Genomic DNA, 22233 nt, shown 5'->3' on the forward strand with positions numbered 1-22233 from the left:
CCCGGTGGGACAAGCCAGGGCCGAGGCCTGGGGGCAGGTGGAGGCCTCTACCGTGTGTCCTCCCCCCCCCCGCCCCTCCGCCGGGATGGTTCAGCCCCACCTGGCATTTCCCCCCACTCTCCCCCGGGAATGGTTCCGCCCCACCCACGGGGACCCTCTCCTCGTTTGCTCCCCCTCCCCCCCCGCGCCTCAGCGATGGTGCAGCCCGCGCGGCTCCGCCCCCGCTGCAGTGGTACAGCCCAGGCACCCCGCCGCTCCGCCTAGCCTGCTAGCTCCTCCGCGTCCGCTCTCTCCCGCCGCCGCGTTTTCCTATTGGCCGATGGGAGGGAGAGGGCGGAGCGGCGCTCTCCGATAGGTCGGGAGCCGCGCGGGGGTGGGGCTGGTGGGGCGGCGGGGCCCGGGGCCCGGGGCGGGCCGGGTTGGGTTGCGCGGGGCGGCGGTAGGGTCTGTCGCTGTGGGGAGGCAGGAAAATGGCGCTGACGCAGGGGACCAAGCGGAAAGTCTGCTACTACTATGACGGTGAGGGACTGTGGGGCACCGACGAGGGTCGTCCCGGAGATTGCCGGGCCGAGGGGGCTGGAGGGGGCACCGGTGGGGGGGTGAGGAGGGCAATGGGAGGTGCTGGGGGGGTACTGGGGGGCACTGGGGATGGGGGGTGAGGGGTTGGCTGGGGGAGGGGAATGGGGGGTCATTGGAGGACGTGGGTGGTGGGGGTTGCTCAGAGTGGGGGGCTCTAAGGGTATTTGGGGGGTCACTGGGAAATGTGTCGGGGCTGGGGGCTGCCCTCTGGGGGGGTGTGGGGGTCAGTGGGGGCGCTGGGGAGGTGTTTGGGGGGGGAGGGATGGCTGGGGGGCAGTGAGGGGGAAGGGAGGGCTGGGGCTGCACTGGGGGTCAGAAGGATCAGGGCATGGGGGTGGGCATGGTTACCTGGGGGCTCAGCAGGGTTGAGGGAATGGGGGACACTGGAGGGCATAGGAAGGATATGGGGGATAAGGGGATACGGGATGTCCCGGGATAGGGATAAGGGGAGAGGGGGGAGAGACAGGGGAGCGACGTTGGGGGAGATGGGGGGAGACAGGGGAGCAGCGTTGGGGGAGATGGGAGAGAGATAGGGGAGCAGCGTTGGGGAAGATGGGAGAGAGACAGGGGAGCAGCGTTGGGGAAGATGGGAGAGAGACAGGGGAGCAGCGCTGGGGGGAAGGATGGGGGGAGACAGGGGAGCAGCGCTGGGGGGAAGGATGGGGGGAGACAGGGGAGCAGCATTGGGGGGAAGGATGGGGGAGAGACAGGGGAGCAGCATTGGGGGGAAGGATGGGGGAGAGACGGGAGCAGCGCTGGGGGGAAGGATGGGGGGAGACAGGGCAGCAGCGCTGGGGGGAAGGATGGGGGAGAGACAGGGGAGCAGCGCTGGGGGGAAGGATGGGGGAGAGACAGGGGAGCAGCGCTGGGGGGAAGGATGGGGGAGAGACAGGGGAGCAGCGTTGGGGAAGATGGGAGAGAGACAGGGGAGCAGCGCTGGGGGGAAGGATGGGGGGAGACAGGGGAGCAGCGCTGGGGGGAAGGATGGGGGAGAGACAGGGGAGCAGCATTGGGGGGAAGGATGGGGGAGAGACGGGAGCAGCGCTGGGGGGAAGGATGGGGGGAGACAGGGCAGCAGCGCTGGGGGGAAGGATGGGGGGAGACAGGGCAGCAGCGCTGGGGGGAAGGATGGGGGAGAGACAGGGCAGCAGCGCTGGGGGGAAGGATGGGGGAGAGACAGGGGAGCAGCGCTGGGGGGAAGGATGGGGGAGAGACAGGGGAGCAGCGCTGGGGGGAAGGATGGGGGAGAGACAGGGGAGCAGCGCTGGGGGGAAGGATGGGGGAGAGACAGGGGAGCAGCGCTGGGGGGAAGGATGGGTGAGCAATGTTGCGGGAAGATGGGGGGAAAGATAGAGGAGCAGCACTGGGGTGAAATGGGGGGTGTAGGATAGGATGGGGAGGTATGGAGATCTATGGACTTTGGAGGTGAGGAAACGCTGGGAAGGATCCAGGATGGAACGTGGGGCTGAGAGAGGCTTTGCGAGCCATGCTGAGATGCTGAGGGTTTCTGGGAGGATGGGGAGCACTCGGGGAGATGCTGGGGGGCAGGACGGGCGGTGGGGAGGTGAAGCCTCCTTGAGCCACGTTGAGAGGAAGAGGCACTCTCGAAGCTCCCATCTGGGTCAGTGGCGTTGCTGTCAAGCAAGGGACAAACCTAAAGGTGTTAGGAGCCAGACCGAATGCATGGTTGTTTGTAGGGAGTTCCTGTGTCTAGGAGCATTGTTTAGTTCTGGCTCTGAACTTGGCTTGATTGTAGGCTGGCTTTTTTTTCGTTTATGTTCTGAGGCTGGGGAAGTGCTGCTTTGGGGCTAAATAATCATCCCGTTGGAGGAGGGAAGTAACAGGGGGGTAGAGCTGGCCAAGCCCCAAGCTGGGTATCTTGTGGGGCTGCCCTGCTTCTGCTGCGTAGTTTGTGGGAGAAATCCCAGTCACGTCGCCTCTGCACATTCACAGCTGCCTCCCCTTTGGAAGGGCAACTTGGTGCTTCAGTGATGGGCAAACTCATTTTTAATAGTCTGTGATCACTTTTTGTGAAAGGTATTGTGCAATTCTCTATTTCGTCATGGTTTTTAGCCTGTGAAATAAAATAAAAGAATTGTCTTGCTGCTTTTTCTTGGTAAGTGGATGTGCTCAGTGTTCAAACAGTAAAGCGGGCTCTGTTAAACAGCTGTATGTGTCAGGTATATAGTGAGGGCTTGTTTATTTCTCCAGAAAAGTAAATCTAAGCAGTAGCTTTGCAAGCTGCAGTGATAGTCCTGCGGGGTCTCTGAGTCAGCTGGTGTCATGGGGAGGGCAGGGCAAGGAGGAGCCTGGACTAGAGCTGTGGGTGCAGTGAAACTGAGCCCGATTTCACCACACAACTGATCTCTGTGCAATACTCATCGTATCAAAACACAAGGGGATGCTGGAGCCCTGGGCCCTAAAATGCCTGGTTTAAAATTAAGAGCGCTTGTGAGTGGTGCCAGAATGCCATACCGTGTGCACATAACCTGGATGTTGGAAAAAAATGGTCTCTGTGTCCAAACTTAGCCCCGTCCTTGGAATATAACATGTTCACAAAGAAGCGCGACGGTTTGTGAACAAGCTGTAATCTTTACAGGCACATGATGATGCCTTAAATATGAAATAACCAGTCATTTTGTTTGAAAATGCTAAGCAGAGATGCTGTCCTTGTAGTCTTTATTGCACGGTAACTACACAGAGTTAGTTTTATGCACGCTTGTCTATAGCTGCCCTCACTAATTTACTCTGTGGTGAGGTTTTAGAGCCTTCTTTCCACTGCTCTTTTACGAGCGGCTGGCAAACATCCACAGTGTGTCCTAGGGTGAAAGTGTGCTTTTATTGTCGGGGAGGGCATAATCTGCAGTTGTAGGAGGCCAGTTTGTTAGGGCTTTTATTTTCCATGCAGGGAGGTTAGAGCAGCGCAATCTAGTGCAGTAATTCCCCGAACGGAGGTCCCTGGGCGCTGTTGTGGATGGCATGCAGGTCTCTTTCTTGAGTCATAAATTTCAGGTGGCAGGAGGGCATCCAGTGCTGGAGAAGGAACCTGAGCTGCAGGGAAGGGGCTAGGTAAGATGAAGAGGTTGGGGAAAAGGTAGTCGGGTATCTTGAGGGTCCTTCAGGGAAATCCTGAGGGGTGCTGAGGGTATGTGCGAGCGTTTGAACTTGAACAGTGACTTCTCCTTTATTAGCTTGCCTTGTAGGACTTGCTTAACCCTAGCAGACAGGAAGAGGTGGCTGTTAGGTTCACATGCTTCTAATCTGCACTGACATCCATGAGCAGATGAGCTCGTCTGCTGCTCTGTAGAACTTGTGCTGGGATGTGTTTAGCAGAGTGAGCATGAACAGGATCTGGGAGTCAGGGTTTGCCCAGGGCATTTCACTGACAGCCTGAGGTGAAGACGATGGTGATTTTTCAAAGCTTCCTGTAGTTTTGTGCTTGTATTTTCTAGGTAGGGTCTTGAGCATCTCGTGTTGAGTTCCCCAAGGCTTGATTTAGTCTGATTTTACTGTAGGGATAGTTGCTGCAGTAAATTTTCGTGCAAAGAACACCCCATTTCACCATAGTGCCATGGACAGGTAAACTCCACCAGCAGTTTGGGTGTGGGATTTGCACCATTTGCATCTTCTTTGAAAATAGGGCCGTGTCCACAGGAGGAAAACTTACTGCTGTGTGCTGTGGGGAAGTAGCAGTTTCTCCTGAATGTTAAGATTGGTGATGAAATATTAATACTCCCAACTGAGTCACCAGCCAGACCGGATTGAATCTCCTGCTTCCTAAACCGATCAGGAGTTGTACAACTACATGAACAACTTAGGCTGGTTTCCCAAGAAAATGAGGCTTGCGCGATATTGCTGCTGCTTGTGGCTCTCTGCGTGTTTCCTGCTCTTGGCAGCTTTTGAGACCGTGCCTCTCACAGCAACATCAGACGGGAGGCAGAAATCTGAAAGTTAAATTTCTGGAAGTTTCATGGAAATGAGTACCCTGGGAAACCGAGAGGAATAAAAAAACCAGATAGTGGTGCCTACTGTGGGAGAGTGCAGCATGAACTCGGCTTCTGCTGGGTAGGGGAAAATCTGCACGGGGAGATGACCCGTGGGATGTATTTGCAGGAAGCTAACTTCGTTAATGCTGGTGTCCATAGGATAGCTCGTCAGGTGCGTCTGTGTGGGGGTGGGGTTGGCAGGAACTGGGATTCTCCTGAAGGATATTTCAAGCTGTAATAAAAGGTGAAAATGATTTGAGAAGCTATAAAGCTACAGCTGCGCTGGTGTTCGCTTATTTGATGGAATTAGCTGCTTTGTATCTTGTTTCTGTCAGGTAAGTAGGGAGAAACTGAGGCAAAGAGGCTACGTGCTCTTGTCTGGTGAGTCATTGTCTGAGCCGAGATTAAACTTGCATGCCTCTTGGCACGCGGGTTTCTGGTCAGAGTGCAATTGCATTTCTCGGTGAAACCTGCGAGCTCTGTACATGTGAGATACCATAGTGGACCTGAACTGCCTGGAGAGGACACTGGAGAGCTGTCGTTGTCCAAGTGATGACAGGCAAATGTGGTGTCCAAAGCTCCTCCTGCCCAAGAAAGCTGGAGCTCCCACCTCTTAACTTGTGCAGTGTGATGCTCGTTGCTCAGACTCTACCTGGATTGCCTTCTCCAGAACTGGCATTAAAAATTTCCTTCTCTGGCTATACGCTAATTTCCAAATGTTTGTCTTATTTGAGTCTACAATAAACTTTTCTGAATCCGTGGAGATACCTGTGCAGACAAGATGGGAGACCTTATCCCCTGTGAACAGATGTGCTGCTGAAGGACAAATAAAATGACAGATAACCTGATGGCTCTTGTGGCTCGGCTGTGATTCTGTTTGAAGAAATTCATAGTTTTCCTGCTGTAACAAAATCCTTTCTGCTCCCAGGTGATGTTGGAAACTACTATTATGGCCAAGGACATCCAATGAAACCCCACAGGATCCGGATGACCCACAACCTACTGCTGAACTATGGCCTCTACAGGAAGATGGAAATATATGTAAGTGTAGGGCTGGCCATGAAGAGAAATATATATGAAAGATCTTAGTTTATGTTCTAATTCTGATGCTTCAGACTCGTAAGTTCTCTGTTGACAAGCCAAAGAGGAAAGGAAGAGAAAAAAACCCCAACAGTTGTGCTGATGTATTTCTGCTTTCTTCTGATTGCTTGTTGTGAGATGTTCTTTGCTTCACGTAAGCTTTGGAGACTGGAAGATTGCTTTTCTCCCTGTAACTTAAATGTTTCCTTTGTCTAGATATGTAATACGTTCCAGTCTCTGGCGTTCTTGCCTTTGAAAATAAGTTTCTTTTGTTTGAGGTTGCTGGTTTGATTTTTTATTTTTTTATTTTTTATTTTTTATTTTTTTGCTGCTCCTGGGAGTCAATCTGAGGTTGGAAATGGGGAATTAGGGAGAGAGATGTGTTTCAGAACAAGTCTTGCTCTTTTTCTGTCCTTGCAGCGCCCTCACAAGGCAAATGCGGAAGAGATGACAAAGTACCACAGTGATGACTACATAAAATTTCTGAGATCTATTCGCCCAGATAACATGTCTGAGTACAGCAAGCAGATGCAAAGATGTAAGCCATGCCTGTAGCACTATAGTTCCTGCCAATGTTAAAATTTGTGGTTCTGGGAATTCTAGGTCAGCTTTAGAGGTTTGTGATAAAAAGAGTAGGAAGAATCATGGGAAATTGTCTTTCTGCTGCCTTTGCTTTTGATTTTTTTGGTAAGTCAAGCATTTTAAAAATGTATCCCTCTCTCAAGCCAGTATGCCAAAAGAACTGAGAAAACCCCTTGGACCTGGCTGTCTTTTGTTGGTCTTGTGTTTTGATGTCTCTTCTAAATCGTCTTCCTGGCTCAGAGATGACTGAAATACTCCATTTATGGGCTGCATGTATTTTGTGTTACTGCTTATCTTTAACCAGAGGCACTGAGCGGGAAAGGGTTTGTAATTTAAAACAGACGCACAGAGAAACCCCCAATGCATCAATTGTGTCCAAATCTGTGGGAACTCGGAAGGATTTTCAGGGCAGTGGCAGTTTGGAAGTAGGGGAGTGCTGAGATGCACAATAATACCTGTCCCCTTTGTGTCAGAATGGCTTATTTTGTGAGCTGATCTCTTGTTCTAATCTCTCCAGTCCATGGGAGGGCTCTTTAATGGTGACTTTAATGTTACAGAAACCTTTTTTTGGTGTGTCTGCAACTCTGTGCTGATGTTTTTGGCTATGGCAAACTAGATTTCTAGCAAGTATAGGCAAATAGTGGGGAAGGCTTGAGGTTCATTTAAACAGTATTTCGGTCTTGCACGCTGCGTTCCTTGAGAGCAGAAAAAAAGTTATTAGCCCATGGGGTTAATTTATGTGGAGTAAATGTTATCTCCAATTTAGAAGAAATACAATATGAAGTAGAGGCCCTTGGAAATCTGGTATGAGCTGAAGGGGACAGATATTAAGGCACAAGCACATAAGAGGAATGAGTAATATAGTTCACGAGTAATATACGTGGAAAGACTTCCTACAGTAAATGATGTGCCTTCATACACCAGATCATGGAATCATTTCGGTTGGAAAAGACCTTTAAGGTCATTGAGTCCAACCGTAAGCCCAGCACTGCCAAGCCCACCACTAAACCACGTCCCTAAAGTGCCGCATCTGCACGTCTTTCGAATACCTCCAGCGATGGTGACTCCACCACTTCCTGGGCAGCCCATTCCAATGCTTAACAACCCTTTTGGTGAAGAAATTTTTCCTAATATCCAACCTAAACCTCCCGTGGTGCAACTTGAGGCCATTCCCTCTTGTCCTATCACTTGTTACTGGGGAGAAGAACAACATATACCGAAGTACATATTTACACAGACTGAACTGTTTACCCCTGAAGCAGATACAGGTCATAAACACTCACTCTGCTGTCGCTGGTTGTCGACATTTTCTGTACTGTATTTCCACAGAACTATTGTTCCCTGAAGGAGGCAAAATACAAAAATTAATCTTAGACATGCAGAGGATGGAGCTTTTCTTCAAGACCTGCAGAACCTCTGTGTAGCCAGAGAACTGGCGTAGGAGGCTCAGAACAGAGATGAGGGATACAGGAGACAAGGTCACCGCTCCCGAGTACTGTGGCAGGTCTCTGTAGCCTGCTTGCTGCTTCAGCTTTCCCTTTGAGAGAAGGATAGCTGCTATGATTTCCCTAGGAATGTTTCCACCTTTAATGCTGGCCTCTGGTCACACTCTCCTAGATACAAAGCTTCTCACCCACCCACTGCAAGGAAGAAGGAGCATTTACCTCTCATCTTCCACCAGAGCTTTGTACCTATAGTCAAGTCATTGACCCCTGTTACCAATATTCCTCCTTAGTAGTCCTGGCTGCTCTGAATCTCTGTGAGGGGACAAAGCCCAGCTGGCTTCTCTTTACCTGGTAGCTCCTGTCTTTGTCAGGTATAGCAGTGGGATGCCCTCAGATACTGTCAGTACTGCCCACAAAGTTCTGAGGGGCAGCAGAGGCAATGAACAGTCTCTCTTTTCATTCTGTTAATGTTGCCTGCCTGAGGACTGGGGAAGACTGCTCTGTAACCTAAAGGGCAAGAAGTTTAATTTCTTGTAAGAGGAAGCATGTAGAAATTGATGACTTAAATTCTCCTCGCTTAACAGGGAAAGCTTCCAACCACCTCTTTGAGTTGATTATTCCAATGCTGCCAGTTGCCATGCCCTGCTGAAACAACTGGAAAGCGGGAACAATTGCTTCCTTCTGGGTCTCCAGATGGGTATTGTCCTTTTGAGAGAGTCCTGTCCCGAACTGGGACCATTCAGACACCCTTGGCACACAGTCTTTGTGGAGACTGTGCACTGACGAGTTTCTAATGCTGCAAGAACTGTGCTGTTTGTGCCTTTCTCACTAAGCACAGAAGAAAACATTCTACAGATGTTGTTAAAAAGTACAGATTTTTTTTTTTTGTTTCTTTGCAAAAGCAATCTTGCAAAATCCTGATTCAATACAAGTCTGTTGTTACTGGGTTTTATTTTTAATCGTGGAACTATTTACAGTAGAGATTTATCCAGGGTAAAACTACAGCACTGCTGAGAGCTTAAAAACTGACAGTCCGGTGTGTAAGTAAAAAGAACGTACAAAGCATAACCAAGCAGATGTGGATGTAAGCTTCTCGTCCAGTGCACGCCACTATCTGCCATCTTCCCACTTTCTCCTGCAGAGCTGCCACTGTTTGCTTTCTCAACTCCTTGTCAGCAATACAGCAGAAAATGGGAGCAAACCCCTTTCCCACTTGCTGAGGGGTTGGGTAGCGGAGCTCAGTGTCAGCTCTGTTGTCAGAAAAACCCCGTTCCCCCCAGAAGGCACAGTGCCCAGGCAGCAGCGCTGCAGCCTGGCGGATGGAGGGTAGCCAGGGGTGCTCGCCCCAGTTTTGCACAGTTTGTGTGTGCCTGTGGTGACCAGCGTGTGCTGCCGGAGCAGAGCGGAATGCTGTAAATGTGCTGAGGACGTGTATCAGTATCACACAGCTCTTGCTGATAGCATCATCTCTCTGCCCACTCGGTTTCTGGATCCCCCGTAGGGCACCTCGGTAGATGGCGTGCTGCTCTCACCGCAGCTCCTGGGACCTGCTTCCCTCTTTTCTTACAAGTCAGGAGCACCTTCCCTACAGCAACAGCCTTTTCGCCTCATCAGGCAATCCTCAGGTGGACGCTGTGAATGTTTTATTATTTCTGGGTGGTATTTTTGTTGGTTAAAACTTTTGATTGCTTGCCTGGTTAGCTTTTTAAATCGGAGCGGTGGTATAAGCTTTGTCATTTATTTGTAGCTTTCTCTTACTAACTCTTTTGTATTCTTTTCAAGTTAATGTTGGGGAAGACTGCCCGGTGTTTGATGGGTTGTTTGAGTTTTGTCAGCTCTCCGCTGGAGGCTCAGTTGGTAAGCTCACAAGTCATATGTTCTTTTTCTCTTAAACAGATGTATGGAATGTAGTTCTGTTTAGGAAATATTGTTGTGGGAGGTGGTGGGGAAGCCTTGTGAACCTATTTCTGATTTCCTTAATAATGAGATCCAGATTTCTTCCTGTGTGAGAGTTCGAGCCTTGCACATTGACAGATCACTCTCCATTTGTTAAGCATCTCTTCACTGGACACATGAAGGACTGTAAGCGATATAACAGCACTGCCAGTGACTGAGTTAAAACAAAACCAGAGCAGTAACAGAGGTTTTAATAAAAAAAAAAAATAATGTGAGCTTTACAAGAAAAAAAAAAGTTGTAAAAACCTTATTCTGGGCAGGCATAAGGTGGAAAGGAAAGAAAAGGGATACTTTATTTGGTTTTTTTTTTAACAAAAAGCCACTGTCTCTGGACATGAGGCAAAATAGAACCTGAAAGGTTTCAGTAAGCTCCCTGAAAGCTGGGGCATTAAAAATGCTTTTGCTATTTTAAAATGCTTTTGTTGCAGAAAGGTTGGAACTGTGTTACTGTGCTTAGGTGTTAAAGCTTTGTGGCTGCTACTCCCACAATGACATCTAGAAGTCTTTATTTCCTGTAACGTAGTTCTGACTGCAGCATTTTTTGAAGTAGCTCTATGCTCTCTGGTCCCATGGCTGTAGATTCCACAGAGTAGATCGTTTGTTTGAATCCAGGGAGACTTGCAAAATTTGCAGAACGTTTATGAAGGGGCTGAGGGAAGTTCTCTTCCCTCAGTAAACGCATAGTCAGTGGATGACCTAAATATATGTTGGATAAAACCTTTCATTAGAATCTTTTGTTCGGGGCACTGAGAAATCTAGACTGTCTTCAACTGTGACCCCAGCTCGAATGTTGTGGACTCGTTTGTGCAGCTTTCGTGCTCTGAGGCAAAAGTGGGAAGCAGTGAAAATTGCGTGCAGACAAAACAGAGCCTGCATTTCTCTTCCCTTGCCTTTTGTTCGTTTGTTGAGACGGCCAATGTTAAACCCTTGGGCTTGTGCTTTGTCAAGTACCCAAACGTACACATCAGCAGTGATGCGATCGTAAGGGACCAGTACTTTACCCCTCAGTCTCTGTCACGGGGCGTTTGCTCACATGCTAACGTTTTGTAATTCTTCTCCCAACAGCCAGTGCTGTGAAGCTGAACAAGCAGCAGACAGATATTGCTGTGAATTGGGCAGGAGGCCTCCACCATGCTAAGAAGTCAGAGGCTTCTGGCTTCTGTTATGTCAACGATATCGTCTTAGCTATCTTGGAGCTCCTAAAGTATGGGCAGTACTATTTTACCCCTTTTGTTTGTCCGTTCTGCTGCATTTCCTCTGCATCCTTAAGTGCTTTCTTCCCAGTCTTTTCTTTTTGTTGCTTTTTTTTGAGCTGTGTTTTCCCAGAAGGGCTTATTCAGCTTTCTGGTGGGATGTGGTACCCTCTGTCCCGAAGAGGGTATGTCTAACAGTGGCACTGTGCAGGAGGTTGCTCTTAGGCCCTTGCCTCTCTTACCACCCACCCCAGAAGAGGGAGCACAGCTGTCATATGTGACAGCTTTTGGCTCCAGGCAAACCTCAATGGGAGGCTTGGAGATAAAAATGCAGTCTGTTGGCTGGATCTGAATAAACTGAGTTGTGTCTGCCTTCAGAGATCAGTTGCAGCAGCAAAAGCCACTTGATTTTCCTCTGTGGTTCTGTTCCACTGCTGACCAAAGCACATGTTCATTCTCTGTAGCTCTTTTGCTTGTAGACTCTGGAGGGAGAGCTGCCCAGTAGCTGTGCAGCCTGGGGGTTAGCACCAAATTCCTTGCTCTCCTCCCATTTGCTCTGCTGCTGAAGGCAATTTCTGCTCGGAAGAAATGCGGTATTTTGACTCCTTTCTGATCCTAGGTATCACCAGAGAGTGCTGTATATTGACATTGATATTCACCACGGAGATGGCGTGGAGGAAGCCTTTTATACCACAGACCGTGTCATGACCGTGTCCTTTCATAAGTACGGAGAATACTTCCCAGGAACAGGGGACCTACGGGTGAGAATGAAGGCTTAGCAGAAAATTACCCTGAAATTTGGCCTCTTCCATCTGTTTGCTGTCGTACTAATTTAACTAAAATCACTGCTCTCCTGAGTTTTCCTGCTTTCAAAGTGGCATCCTTTTTCTGAGGGCAAAGGTGTGTATGTGAGGCAGCTCGCTTGGCTCTTGGAGTGGGTGTTTTATTCCTGTGATCATGGTCTGTATAGTGATAAACCCAAGGCTTTGATACCAGTCTCTTAGCAGCCTTCTGGGGGGATTACGCTCAGAAAAGTGACTCGGAAGATGGCATGTTGGTCATCTGTAGCTACTTGCAAACTAAGCTTGGTCACACAAGCTTTTGGGTGAAAGTTTAGGAAGGAATTACTGTGTGTGTTGGTTTATCTTGTTGGCATTTCCTCCTGTGAGTCAGTTCTGCCCATTAATGAATTGTGGTGTTAACTGTGGCACTCCTTCAAGTTAGATACAGGTGTGGTTCACTTTGTGACTTCTGACATTGCCAGAATGCTGTTCTCAGGGGTGAAATGTTCTTTACCTTTTTTTTTTAATGTGCTTTTTAGTGGAGCTGCATTTTTCTGATCTAAATTCTCTTCTCTTCCACTTGTGACTTGTATTTTTTTCAGCCCTGCCCCAGAGTTTGGCACTGGTGATGTGAACTTGTGTGCAGCTGCAGCATTCTTTCCTGGTGCAGCCACTCTGCACCATGAATGAAATAATTATTTTTAATAAAACACTTTGGTGTGAGAGAGATAATGGAAATGTAAAAATAGATGTATTATTTTAAAGTAAAAATAGATTCCTTTGGTTACTAGACCGCACGGTCAGCCCAAACTGGTATTTTGGGCTGTGCATCTCGGCAGCATACAGGTTTGAAACTAGAAGTTTGGCTACCAGTCTTATTGCTGTGTAAGAGACTGGCTTTTGCCAGTGAAATGGGAGCCTGTGTGCTCAGAGCAACATGTAGTAGTAGATTTTTCTTCTCTTGAATGCTGAGGGCCAGATGCACCCACCTATCCCAAATAAGCTGCTGCTGCAGTCAACTGACTCTTGCTGCCTTCTGCCAGGACAGTATTTGTCCCTGAGAGCCTAGGTTTACGTTCAGATTACGCTGACGGAATCCCAGGCTTCCCTTCCTAATCTGGGGCACAGTTTATGTGTTGCAGTTGGTTCTCTGGTGATTTGCGGTCTCTCCTGTCTTTCACTCTAATAGGATATTGGTGCAGGCAAAGGCAAGTACTATGCTGTCAACTACCCTCTCCGGGATGGAATTGATGATGAGTCCTATGAAGCAATATTCAAGCCGGTAGGTGAAGACATCTTTGCCGAGGGATTGTTTGGGGATCGTACTTTGTCACTGGGTGACTCAAGGAGCCATTCTTTAGGGAGATTGATTCAGTCTCCTGTGATAAGATTCTTCAGGGGCTATATTCCTCCTTAACAATCGCAGCCTGCTGTCAGTAAGCTGCTCTTTGTAAGAGCCTTAGTGTTACCAATATTAGGGGGGCCAGCAGCTGTGGGAGCACTAAGGGATGCCTTCATGTCGTTTGCTGACATGGACGTTACTGTGTTGCTGTGATGCCGTCCTGTGGAGAGTGTGTAACAACGGGTTTCTTGTTTAGGTGATATCGAAAGTGATGGAGACGTTCCAGCCTAGCGCAGTCGTCTTGCAGTGCGGGTCAGATTCTCTGTCAGGGGACAGGCTGGGTTGTTTTAATCTGACCATCAAAGGTAAGAGTACCGTGCAGTGCCTGTGTTGGACTGGCATAACTGATATAATTAGATTTCGTTGAAAAGTTTTTTGTTCGTATGCCATGAAGCTCAACCCTTTTCTCCCGCTGCTTTTGCTGCAGGTCATGCCAAGTGTGTGGAGTTTGTAAAAAGTTTTAATTTGCCTATGCTGATGCTGGGAGGAGGTGGCTACACAATCCGCAACGTGGCTAGATGCTGGACCTATGAGACTGCTGTGGCTTTGGACACTGAAATTCCCAATGGTAATTCTCCCTGGAGCCTTTGAAGCAAGACTGAGGAACAGTGACGCTCTAGTAACAGAGCTCAGGGAAATGACGTTTCTGTGGGAGAAGTAGCAACCCTAAGATGTTTCATTAGCTCTTGATTATTACCTGTGGAGGAGCTTTCGGATGCCCTGATTTGCAGTAGCTGGTCTTGTTTGCATTCTAGTCCTGTAGCTGTCCCCTCCAGCAAAAGGTACCCAGCGGCCTTGCTGACTTACTGAAATGAGATGACCTTCTACCGAAAACTTGTGTGTGCACAGATAGTGTTTAACTGCCAAGTAGGCTTTGATGGTGCTGTTGCTAAGTTGTCTGCTTTGATCTGATTTTGGGCTAGGAGAGCCTGGGCTCCTATGCCTAGGTAAATGCAGTTGTGCTTTTCCGTAGAGACAACATGTTTGTGGGATTTTGTCACCAGCCCAGTGGTAATTTGGTGTTTATTCCCTTCTAACTTGCCTGCAGAACTCCCGTATAATGACTATTTTGAGTACTTCGGACCAGACTTCAAGCTCCACATCAGTCCCTCGAACATGACTAACCAGAATACCAATGAGTATCTTGAGAAGATCAAGTAAGTGTTTGCTTCTCTTCGCGAGACTGACACCTTCTCCTGGGGGCTTCACAGCCGTGGGTGGCATCTTGCTGACGGAGGTGTTCCTTTCCTGGCTGGCTCTAGGCAGCGTCTCTTTGAGAACCTGCGCATGCTGCCTCATGCTCCCGGCGTCCAGATGCAGCCAATTCCTGAGGATGCTGTTCAGGAAGACAGCGGAGATGAAGAGGAAGAAGATCCTGAGAAACGCATTTCAAGTATGTGCTTGTCTCTGGCATAGGTGCGTTGCCCGGCTGGGAAACGTCCTGTTCAGAGCCTGTGGGTGCCAAAGCTGAACAGGATTGGTTAGCTGGAGAAGCATGCAAGTTCTGAACCGAGTGATTTTAATAAAGAGAGGAGGATAGATCTAGAAGTATCTCAATTCTGCAGTCCTTCGGTTTGAATCTATTGCCACCATTCTGATTGATTTTGTAAGATAAAGCAATGATGCAACGCACTGCAGGCTGAGAGATTTCTTTTCCCTTGGAGAAAGGGCACTTTTGCCAGATGATTTCCATAATGGGAGAACCTAGGCTTTAATGTGAGAATTTAAACAGTTTCTGTGGTGTAGGTGCTATGACAGAATGCTTTCTGAGAGACTGTCAGGTTTGATCCCAGAAGTTGTCTTCCACTGTGAAAATGCTAGTTTGTATCCAGATTGGCTGATGGCCTTTAGATCTGGCAGACAGATTTTCTCAGTGTGAGGTTGGTTAACCTGCTTACGCTGTCAAGTCTAGACATCACACCGTACCTAATCCAAGTCATACATGTGATCTTGGATCTTAGGCATGAGCAGTTAGGAGTGATGAGTTAAAAGATAGGGCAGGTAGAAAGACGAAGTGTTTTATCGTGGCCTGATTCTGACTTACGTAGGCTGGTTAGTTCATTCCAGCGTGTAGATGTACTTAGAGAAGTTAGTGCTTGGTGTCTCCTGACTTCTAAATCTGCTGAAACAGCCTCTTGTCCTTCTCGCACTCAGTCCGCAATTCTGATAAGAGAATATCCTGTGATGAAGAATTCTCTGACTCTGAAGATGAAGGGGAAGGAGGGCGCAAAAATGTTGCCAACTTTAAGAAAGCCAAGCGTGTGAAAACAGAAGAGGAAAAGGAGGAAGAGGAGAAGAAAGGTAAGCACAAGAGCCTGAAGACTCATGAGAGCATGAGTTCCACTAGAAGCTCCCAGCTCCGTGGAACTTTGCCTGGCATGTACTTTCCTGCTGCACTACTGTGTGTCTTTTTTGTTGTTGTTGTTTTTCCTAGATGAGAAAGAAGAGGAAAAAGCAAAAGAGGAGAAAGCGGAACCCAAAGGGTGAGCCCTCTCTCCTGGCACGGTGATTAAATGGCTGTGCTTATAGTTCCCTGTGCATCTCCTCGTGCCCCCAGTGGGATGTTGCACAGGTTGAGGAGTTGGAGGAGGAATGTGGAGGTTTGGATGGCTTCATCAGGGCTGTGAATGGGAAGAGATTTGCGTGTGTACAGCAGCACCAGCTGCTAAAGCACTGTGAGAGCCTGCAGTGAAACGAGCTTAAAAATACCAAAAATACCGTGCCTTCATTCAGTTACGCGTTACAAGTTTTAGGTGGAGATGGGCCATATAATCAGTATTTTTAAGGTTGCAACTCTGGCTTGTTACTAAAGCTTGGGCACAGCTCGAGTCGCTTGTTTAAACCAAATTCTTCATTTCTTGCTTCCACAGGGTGAAGGAAGAAACGAAATCCACCTAAGATGGCTGCAGCTGGACAGTACCTGTCAGTGCGTAGTTGTCATAGGTTAGCTTCTCTGGTTGCCTCCCATTCCACAGGATCTATATTTTATATGTTTCTGTATATATTTCTATATAAATATATAAATGACTTGAGAACTGTAAATTATTCCTTGCTGCACTCCGCTGGGAGCAGATAGGGAGGATTCTGCAGAGTAGACAGACCTGCACTGCCCAGATTTGGTGACTGGGAAGTTTCACGCTTGCCTTCCACTGCCTCCTTAGTGTGTCTTTGAAAAATCACTTCCTTTCTTTACTCTCTCCTCTGAAATAACCACCCTTGGAAAAGAATAATTTAAGTAGAAGTAGTATCTGCATTTCAGGTTAGGTGGAAAGATGGCCATGAATATTGTTTTTCCTTTTTTTTTTTTTTTTTTTTTTTTTTTTTCCTTTTGGTGGGAGAATATGAGCTCCCAAATGAAGCCTGTGAGAGACTGACTATTCCTTTGGTCTTCAGTTTGATTCCACCATGGCAAGTAACTGCAAGCTGGTGCCGCTTCTCAGGGTCAAATAGTGCAGTTCTTGAATAGAGTTGGCTACCTCCCTGCAGCAAACTTGTGGAAAGAGATGAAGCAGCTTAAAAGCAATCTGAAAAGCGCTTTAGTGAATCAGCCCAAGAGCCCTGCAGGTGCAGATCTGGAAAATGCAAAATGAAAATCACCCTAATGTGGTGGTTAACATTTTCCAAGATCTTGCAGATCCAGTTAGTGTGGCAGCATTATGCATCTGGAGTAAGGGATGAAATTTTTATACCTTTTTTTCTATACTTACGCCCCTCTGTTGGCGGGGGGGGGGGGAAAGTGAGTTACTGCCCATTTGGCCGCCTGCTTTGCTTTTCCTGCTTGTTCTGCCCTCGGCTACACGTGCCCTAATGTGTTTTCCCAGTACTGATCTGTGTCCTAGGCTGAAACCACTGCAGAAATTCCCGACTCTTCTCAAGGCCAGACCAAACAGAGCCTGGCTGAAACCTGTTGCTAACGTGTGTCGCTCACAGAAAAACTCTTCTCTGAAGTGAAGTTACAAAATGTTTTCAAATTGAACCTTTCCTCTTTCCTGCTCTCGAGGCCGGTAAATATGGAGAACCTTTTCATCAGCCGCCTGAGCTGTTGTAAGGGAACAGCAGATGGGGCTCTGTACATTTTTATAAGTACTCCTCTTCCTACTCCCACGCATTATCTCACACCCAAAGGTCTTTTGTGACCATAACTGGCCTTTCTTTTGCATCTCGTTTTGTACAGCTGATCGTTAGATGAGCGCAGAAGTTTTGCAGGCAGTTTTGACTCGCTGCTCTCCTTTCTCAGGGGGATTCCTCTGTCCATAAGAGGATCTGTACCTCCCACGGAGCGCTGCTGATGGTTTCAACTCTAATAATGCTGCTAACTTAACACAGGTTATTTTTTAAATGTTTTATTTTTTTAAATACTTCTTTTCCCTTTTCCACCGTGAGTTTTTTAGTCTTTGAATCTGAGTGACGTGTCACTCCTGCTCTTCAGTGTTTGTATGTGAAGCAAGAGAGATCAGTGTATCTTTGTGTCTGGGGGGGAATATATTGTGGTTTTTTAAAGATGCTTTTATTTTGAATTTTGAGAATCTTTGTAATAAAACTGGTACATTTCTATGGTTGGTGTGAGTTTGTACTGCTTTCTGCTGAGAGGAAACACCCGGGTAGAGTAGGAGTTCAGGTTGGTTTCAGAACCATTGCTGGAAAATGGTGCACAAAAGATGACAGCTGGAATCGGGCTTTGGAAAGAAAGGTGGGGTGAGACACGGCTACTTCCCCTCCTCTTTCAGGAAGAGGGCTAGCTATGTTGATTTAAACACCATCCACCGAAGCATTTTATCTGGAACATACTCATGCTGTGTGTGAAAGACTGCTTTAGTTTCTTTTGTAGATGTTTGCTGCTTTTCTTTTTTTCCCTCCTTTCTTTCCCCCTGTGTTTTATAAAATACCCTTGAAACTTTCCTTGGGACCCTTCTCCCCAGAAAAGGTAAACCAAAATACCCCGGTTTTTGTTCGCTCACAACTGTTCTACCCGACAAGGGTCACTGGGGTGGTTTTTCTGTCTCTTTTCCTAAATTATAGCTGGGTTCTCATCCAGCAGCATTGCTGGTGCTAATTGGATTTGTGGTTTGTTTGGAGTTACAGCACTTCGTGCAGCTGATGCTCCGAAAGCAATGCTAATCTAGAAAAGGAATAATAAGTTATGGGAAGGGGGTATCTTTTGGATGAACTTAAGTGATTTTTTTTATCTGGCATTCAAGTAAAAAAACTTTAATATAATTAGGAGCAGGTTAATTCTGCAGCCGAGTGGTGATCACACCTGAAACGGACACAAAAGGCTCAGAAGCCAAATCTGTTTTATGTAGTTAAGAAAAAGCTTTGTGTGGCACAGCAGACTTTCACTGCTGTAATACTACTCCAGGAAACAGAGTTATCCCTTTCACCAGAGCAGACAATTAAAATCCTCTCCTCCTCGAACCCCAACAACTGTACAATTCCAGTTCCCCTGCCAGCTCACGCGTGCCAACGTGCGCCTGCAGTCCTTCTCTTCCAGCCTTTCTTAAAATGGCTGCCACGATGCTGCACGGCCGCTCCCGGCAGATGCGCCGAGCACAACGCAGCTGTGTCCCGCTTGACAAACCGTGAACAAGCTTAGAAATCAGTGCAGACCCCAGCACACACATTTAAAATACCTTCTTTTTTTTTTTTTCTCTCGGGTGGGGGGGGGGGGGCGGGGAAGGGGGGGTTGCCCCCCAAATGAATAGGGTTGAATACCCCGCTGGATTTGGAAGCGGGTCACTTGCTTTAGCTTCCCACTGGTGGGAAGAGGATGGAAAAACTAAAGAGTTTTTGCTGTTTCCACCTACCTCGATGGTCCTTGCCCCAGGCCCTACCTTGCCAGGGTGGTGCCGGTTGGGCAAACAATGGTCCTCGGTTGGGCAAACAGTGGTCCTCGCTTTTCTCCAGCTTCTTCACCAGCCAAAACCAGCAGGGGCAGGTGATTAGACGGGAATTAGGAGCAGGTCATTAAATAGAGGGGCTGTGCACGACTGCTGCAGCCTAAGCTGCCAGAAGGAGCTCTCGTAGCCTTCGTGCTCCAAGCTGCTGGAGCCAGGCAGCCTTCCTTCCCAGGGAGGTAAAAAAAAAAAATAAAAATAAAAAATTACTAAAGTCACCTCCACCCCTGTGCAGATGATAGGAGTGATGGGGGCACCCCTTGTGCCTTCATTTTCTCTTTGACAGTCAATCTTTGCACAGTTCTTGTGCTCTAGCATGTCTTTTCAGGAAAGAGGAGTCAAGCCTAGTCTAAGGAGACTAAAAAAAAAAAAAATATGGAAGAAACCAAGCTTAAAATGGGAGTTTCTCCCATTAGCCCCCCTTTACTCGAAGGGACTCTTCCCCCCCACTCCCCCAGAAAGAAAATAAATGGGTTAGAGCTAAGAAAACAGGTACAGAGCAGGCAGCTGAACAGCAATCCCAAGGTAGCGACAAGAGGCTGGTGTGAGAAAGTCCTTTGTGGCTGTAGCTCTACATCTGCTGCAAGTCAATTAACTGCGAGCAGAACCAGGGCTGGAGTGATTAAATGCAGCAGCTGTTGAACTAAATAAGCAACTGCTATCTTCCCTGGCCCTCGTCTGGCATCCAGGACAAGAAGGACTCAAGCTCACCCATGAAGGGGTCACCATTTATTCCTTTCAAATGTTACAAGAAAGCCCATACAGCTCTTTTTTTTTTTTTTTTTTAGAAGTTAGAAAATTGCAAATCAAGTGTTTTGGCCATTAAAAAATTATTTACAGAGAAAACAATGTTGCTTCACATTATACAGCTGGCAAGCCCCCTCCCTCCACCCCACACCCTAGAAGTTATCCCTTAGAAGCAGAATTAAACACAGCGGACTTACAAGCTTTATGGTTTTAAGCCAATAGTAAGACATTATAAAAAACTAACCAGATTAGCTTTTAAACCATCGATTTCTATAAAAAGCACAAAATACTTTAAATGAAGTCAGAACCAGGAATGTAAACTGGGGGGGGGGGGGGAAATAAATCCATTGAACAGTCCCTGGCTTGCTGGGCTTTGCAGGCTGCCAGGAGGAGAGGGGACAGCCAGGACACCAGCAGGGACACCAGGGCGCGATGGGAGATGGGGGTTCTCGCAAACTGTAAATTCCAGTTACATCCAGGATAGTCTTCCTCCGTGGTTTTTAAGGATTCAGGTAGAACTACTCCCAAGTGGTGGTGGTGGTGGGAATCCAAACCAGCTTTCTAAGAGGGAGGGGAAGAAATAACTGGGGGAAGAGGGAGGGGTGTCGGTTTTAGAAAGTGGTGTCAGTTCTAGGTGGGACGGGGAGGTGTGTGGGCAAGGCAGCGAGTCCGTGGTGTTACCGGGATGGAGAGGATGGTGTAAGAGTCTTAAGTCAGGACGATGCCAAGCGGGCTCTACTCTTCCTTCTGCTCCACCGCCGCAGCTGCTGTAGGCTCAGGCCCCGCGGGGTTTGAGGGCTCCCCCGCTTTGGCCGTATCCCCGTGGCTTTCCCCTGGCTGCTGCTTCTCTTCTTCCTTGCTTTCTCCAGCTTCTGCATCCTCCCTCTTGGGCTCGGCTCCCTGCTGCCCATCGGCAGCCGGGCTGCCCTGCTCCTCCGGCGTCCCCTCCGCCGGGGGGGCCGAGGGCTCCGTCCCACCGGCTGAGCACGCGGGGTTCTCCTCTCCCTTGGCCTCTGCCTTGCCTTGGTCCTCCGTGGGAGAGGACCCGGAGGAGTCCCCGGCTTCTTTTTTGTTCTTCCTAAACGAGATCCCGCTCAGCTTGAAGGATTTCTTGAACGAGAACTTCTTCTTCTTCTTGGGGGTGTCCTTAGGGGCTGCGGCACCTTCGGCTTTAGCATCCCCCCCTTCGGTGGGGGGAGCAGGCTCGATGGCATCCCCACCGCCCGGCTCGCCCTTGCTCTCCTCCTTGAGGGGCTCAGCCGAGCCATTCCCATTCAGGGGGGGCGCCTCATCACCCACCTTGGGTGTCACCTCCCCGTTGAGCCTCAAATGGCCATTCTCCTGGGGGGGGAGGGGGGGAAGCAGAGCATCAAATTAGACACAGCTGGGACCCCCTCCCCAAAACCCCACACCCAGCTGTGTAAGGGGGGCACAGGGCACTGGGGGGGATGTACCGGGGGGGGGAAGTACCGGCGGGGGGGGAGGGCACAGTGCAGGAGGCACCAGGCATGGGGGGGACATGGGGAGGTGGGATGCACACAGGCATTGGTGGGGGGGTGCCCCAAGCCCTGGGAGCGGGGGGTGCTCCGGGCATTGGGGGGGCACACACAGAGAGGCAGGGGTGCACGGGCATTGGGGGGCAGGGGGACTGTGCATGGGGAGGCAGGGGTGCATTGGGGGCTGCTTGGGGGGGGAGGGGCACCGGGGAAAAGGGGTGCATGGGGGGTTGCACCGGGCATTGGGGTGGGGGATGCGCATGGGGAGGGGGGGGCACCGGGCATTGGGGTGGGGGGAAGAGGGGGTGCACGGAGAGGGGGGATGCACCGGGCATTGGCGGGAGGGGGTGTCAGAGCGCTACCACCGGGCGGCGCCCGCGCTCCACGCCGGCTGCCGGGGCGAGGCGGCGGACGGGGCCCCCGCCCGGTGCCGGGAGGGAACCCGGGGCGCGGGCGGTGCCGCATCGCTCGGTGCCCGCCGGGCAGAGGGTCCGGGTCCGGGTCCCGGTCCCCCGTCCCTCCCCGCCCCTCCCCCGCCGAGCGGCCGCCGCCTTTGTCTGCCCGCCCCGGCGGGGTGCACGGCCGGTCCCCGGTGCCGCCCCCGCCCGGTGCCGGTCCCTACCTGCCCGTTGGCCTTGGCGGGCTCGGCGACGGGGCCGGGCGGCGGGGCGCTGCTCCCCGCCTTGGCCGCCTTGGAGCCCTGGCTGCCCATGGTGCGGCACGTCGGGCGGACCCCGCCGCGGCGGCTGCGCTCGGCGGGCGAGCGGCGCCGAGAGGAGTGGGGCGACCCCCCGCCGCCCCGTAATAAGGCGCGGGCCGGGGGCGGGCCGCCAGCGAGCCCGCCCCGGGGGCGGGGGCCGGGGATGGAGCCACCGCCCCGGCGGGGCCCGGGGGTGCCCGTGGCCGCCGGTCCCCCGGCAGCCCCGGGTGGGGCGAGGCCAGGCGGCGGGGGGGGCGGGGGGCAAGGGGAGCGGCTCCCCCCGGCCCCGGCACCCCGGTGCTGCTCGCCCCAGCCCCCTCAGAACAGGGGTGACCGCCCCCAGCCCCCTCCTCCCTGGGGTGCTGCTCCCCCAGCTCACTCATCCCTGGGA

At 50.1% G+C, this 22233-nt stretch overlaps 2 protein-coding genes across 2 annotated transcripts; one reads left to right on the top strand and one right to left on the bottom strand.

Annotated features, from left to right (window-relative positions):
- Positions 1-378: 378 nt before the first annotated feature.
- On the top strand, positions 379-17559 carry HDAC1 (histone deacetylase 1). The gene is made up of 14 exons (XM_056333685.1): positions 379-519; positions 5494-5606; positions 6066-6183; positions 9455-9529; positions 10694-10832; positions 11441-11582; positions 12793-12885; positions 13202-13310; positions 13433-13573; positions 14054-14162; positions 14268-14398; positions 15160-15306; positions 15440-15488; positions 15876-17559. The coding sequence occupies exons 1-14, from the start codon at positions 471-473 to the stop codon at positions 15901-15903; spliced, it is 1443 nt and encodes a 480-aa protein (XP_056189660.1). The 5' UTR covers positions 379-470; the 3' UTR covers positions 15904-17559.
- Positions 17560-19613: 2054 nt separating this feature from the next.
- On the bottom strand, positions 19614-21930 carry MARCKSL1 (MARCKS like 1). The gene is made up of 2 exons (XM_056333352.1): positions 21765-21930; positions 19614-20987 (listed from the first exon to the last, which is right to left on the bottom strand). The coding sequence occupies exons 1-2, from the start codon at positions 21852-21854 to the stop codon at positions 20382-20384; spliced, it is 696 nt and encodes a 231-aa protein (XP_056189327.1). The 5' UTR covers positions 21855-21930; the 3' UTR covers positions 19614-20381.
- Between the last annotated feature and the right edge of the window lie 303 nt (positions 21931-22233).

The sequence above is a fragment of the Falco biarmicus genome, chromosome 3, assembly GCF_023638135.1.
Source record: "Falco biarmicus isolate bFalBia1 chromosome 3, bFalBia1.pri, whole genome shotgun sequence".
Lineage (NCBI taxonomy): Eukaryota > Metazoa > Chordata > Aves > Falconiformes > Falconidae > Falco > Falco biarmicus.

Bases quoted from the DNA above. Each gene is read 5' to 3' on its own strand.
- HDAC1 (XM_056333685.1), top strand. From the start codon at position 471: ATGGCGCTGACGCAGGGGACCAAGCGGAAAGTCTGCTACTACTATGAC. The intron at 9,530-10,693 runs GTAAGCTCACAA...TTCTCCCAACAG, and splicing joins CTCCGCTGGAGGCTCAGTTG to CCAGTGCTGTGAAGCTGAAC. The intron at 14,399-15,159 runs GTATGTGCTTGT...TCTCGCACTCAG, and splicing joins TCCTGAGAAACGCATTTCAA to TCCGCAATTCTGATAAGAGA.
- MARCKSL1 (XM_056333352.1), bottom strand. From the start codon at position 21,854: ATGGGCAGCCAGGGCTCCAAGGCGGCCAAGGCGGGGAGCAGCGCCCCG. The intron at 20,988-21,764 runs GTAGGGACCGGC...CTCCCCCCCCAG, and splicing joins CCGCCAAGGCCAACGGGCAG to GAGAATGGCCATTTGAGGCT.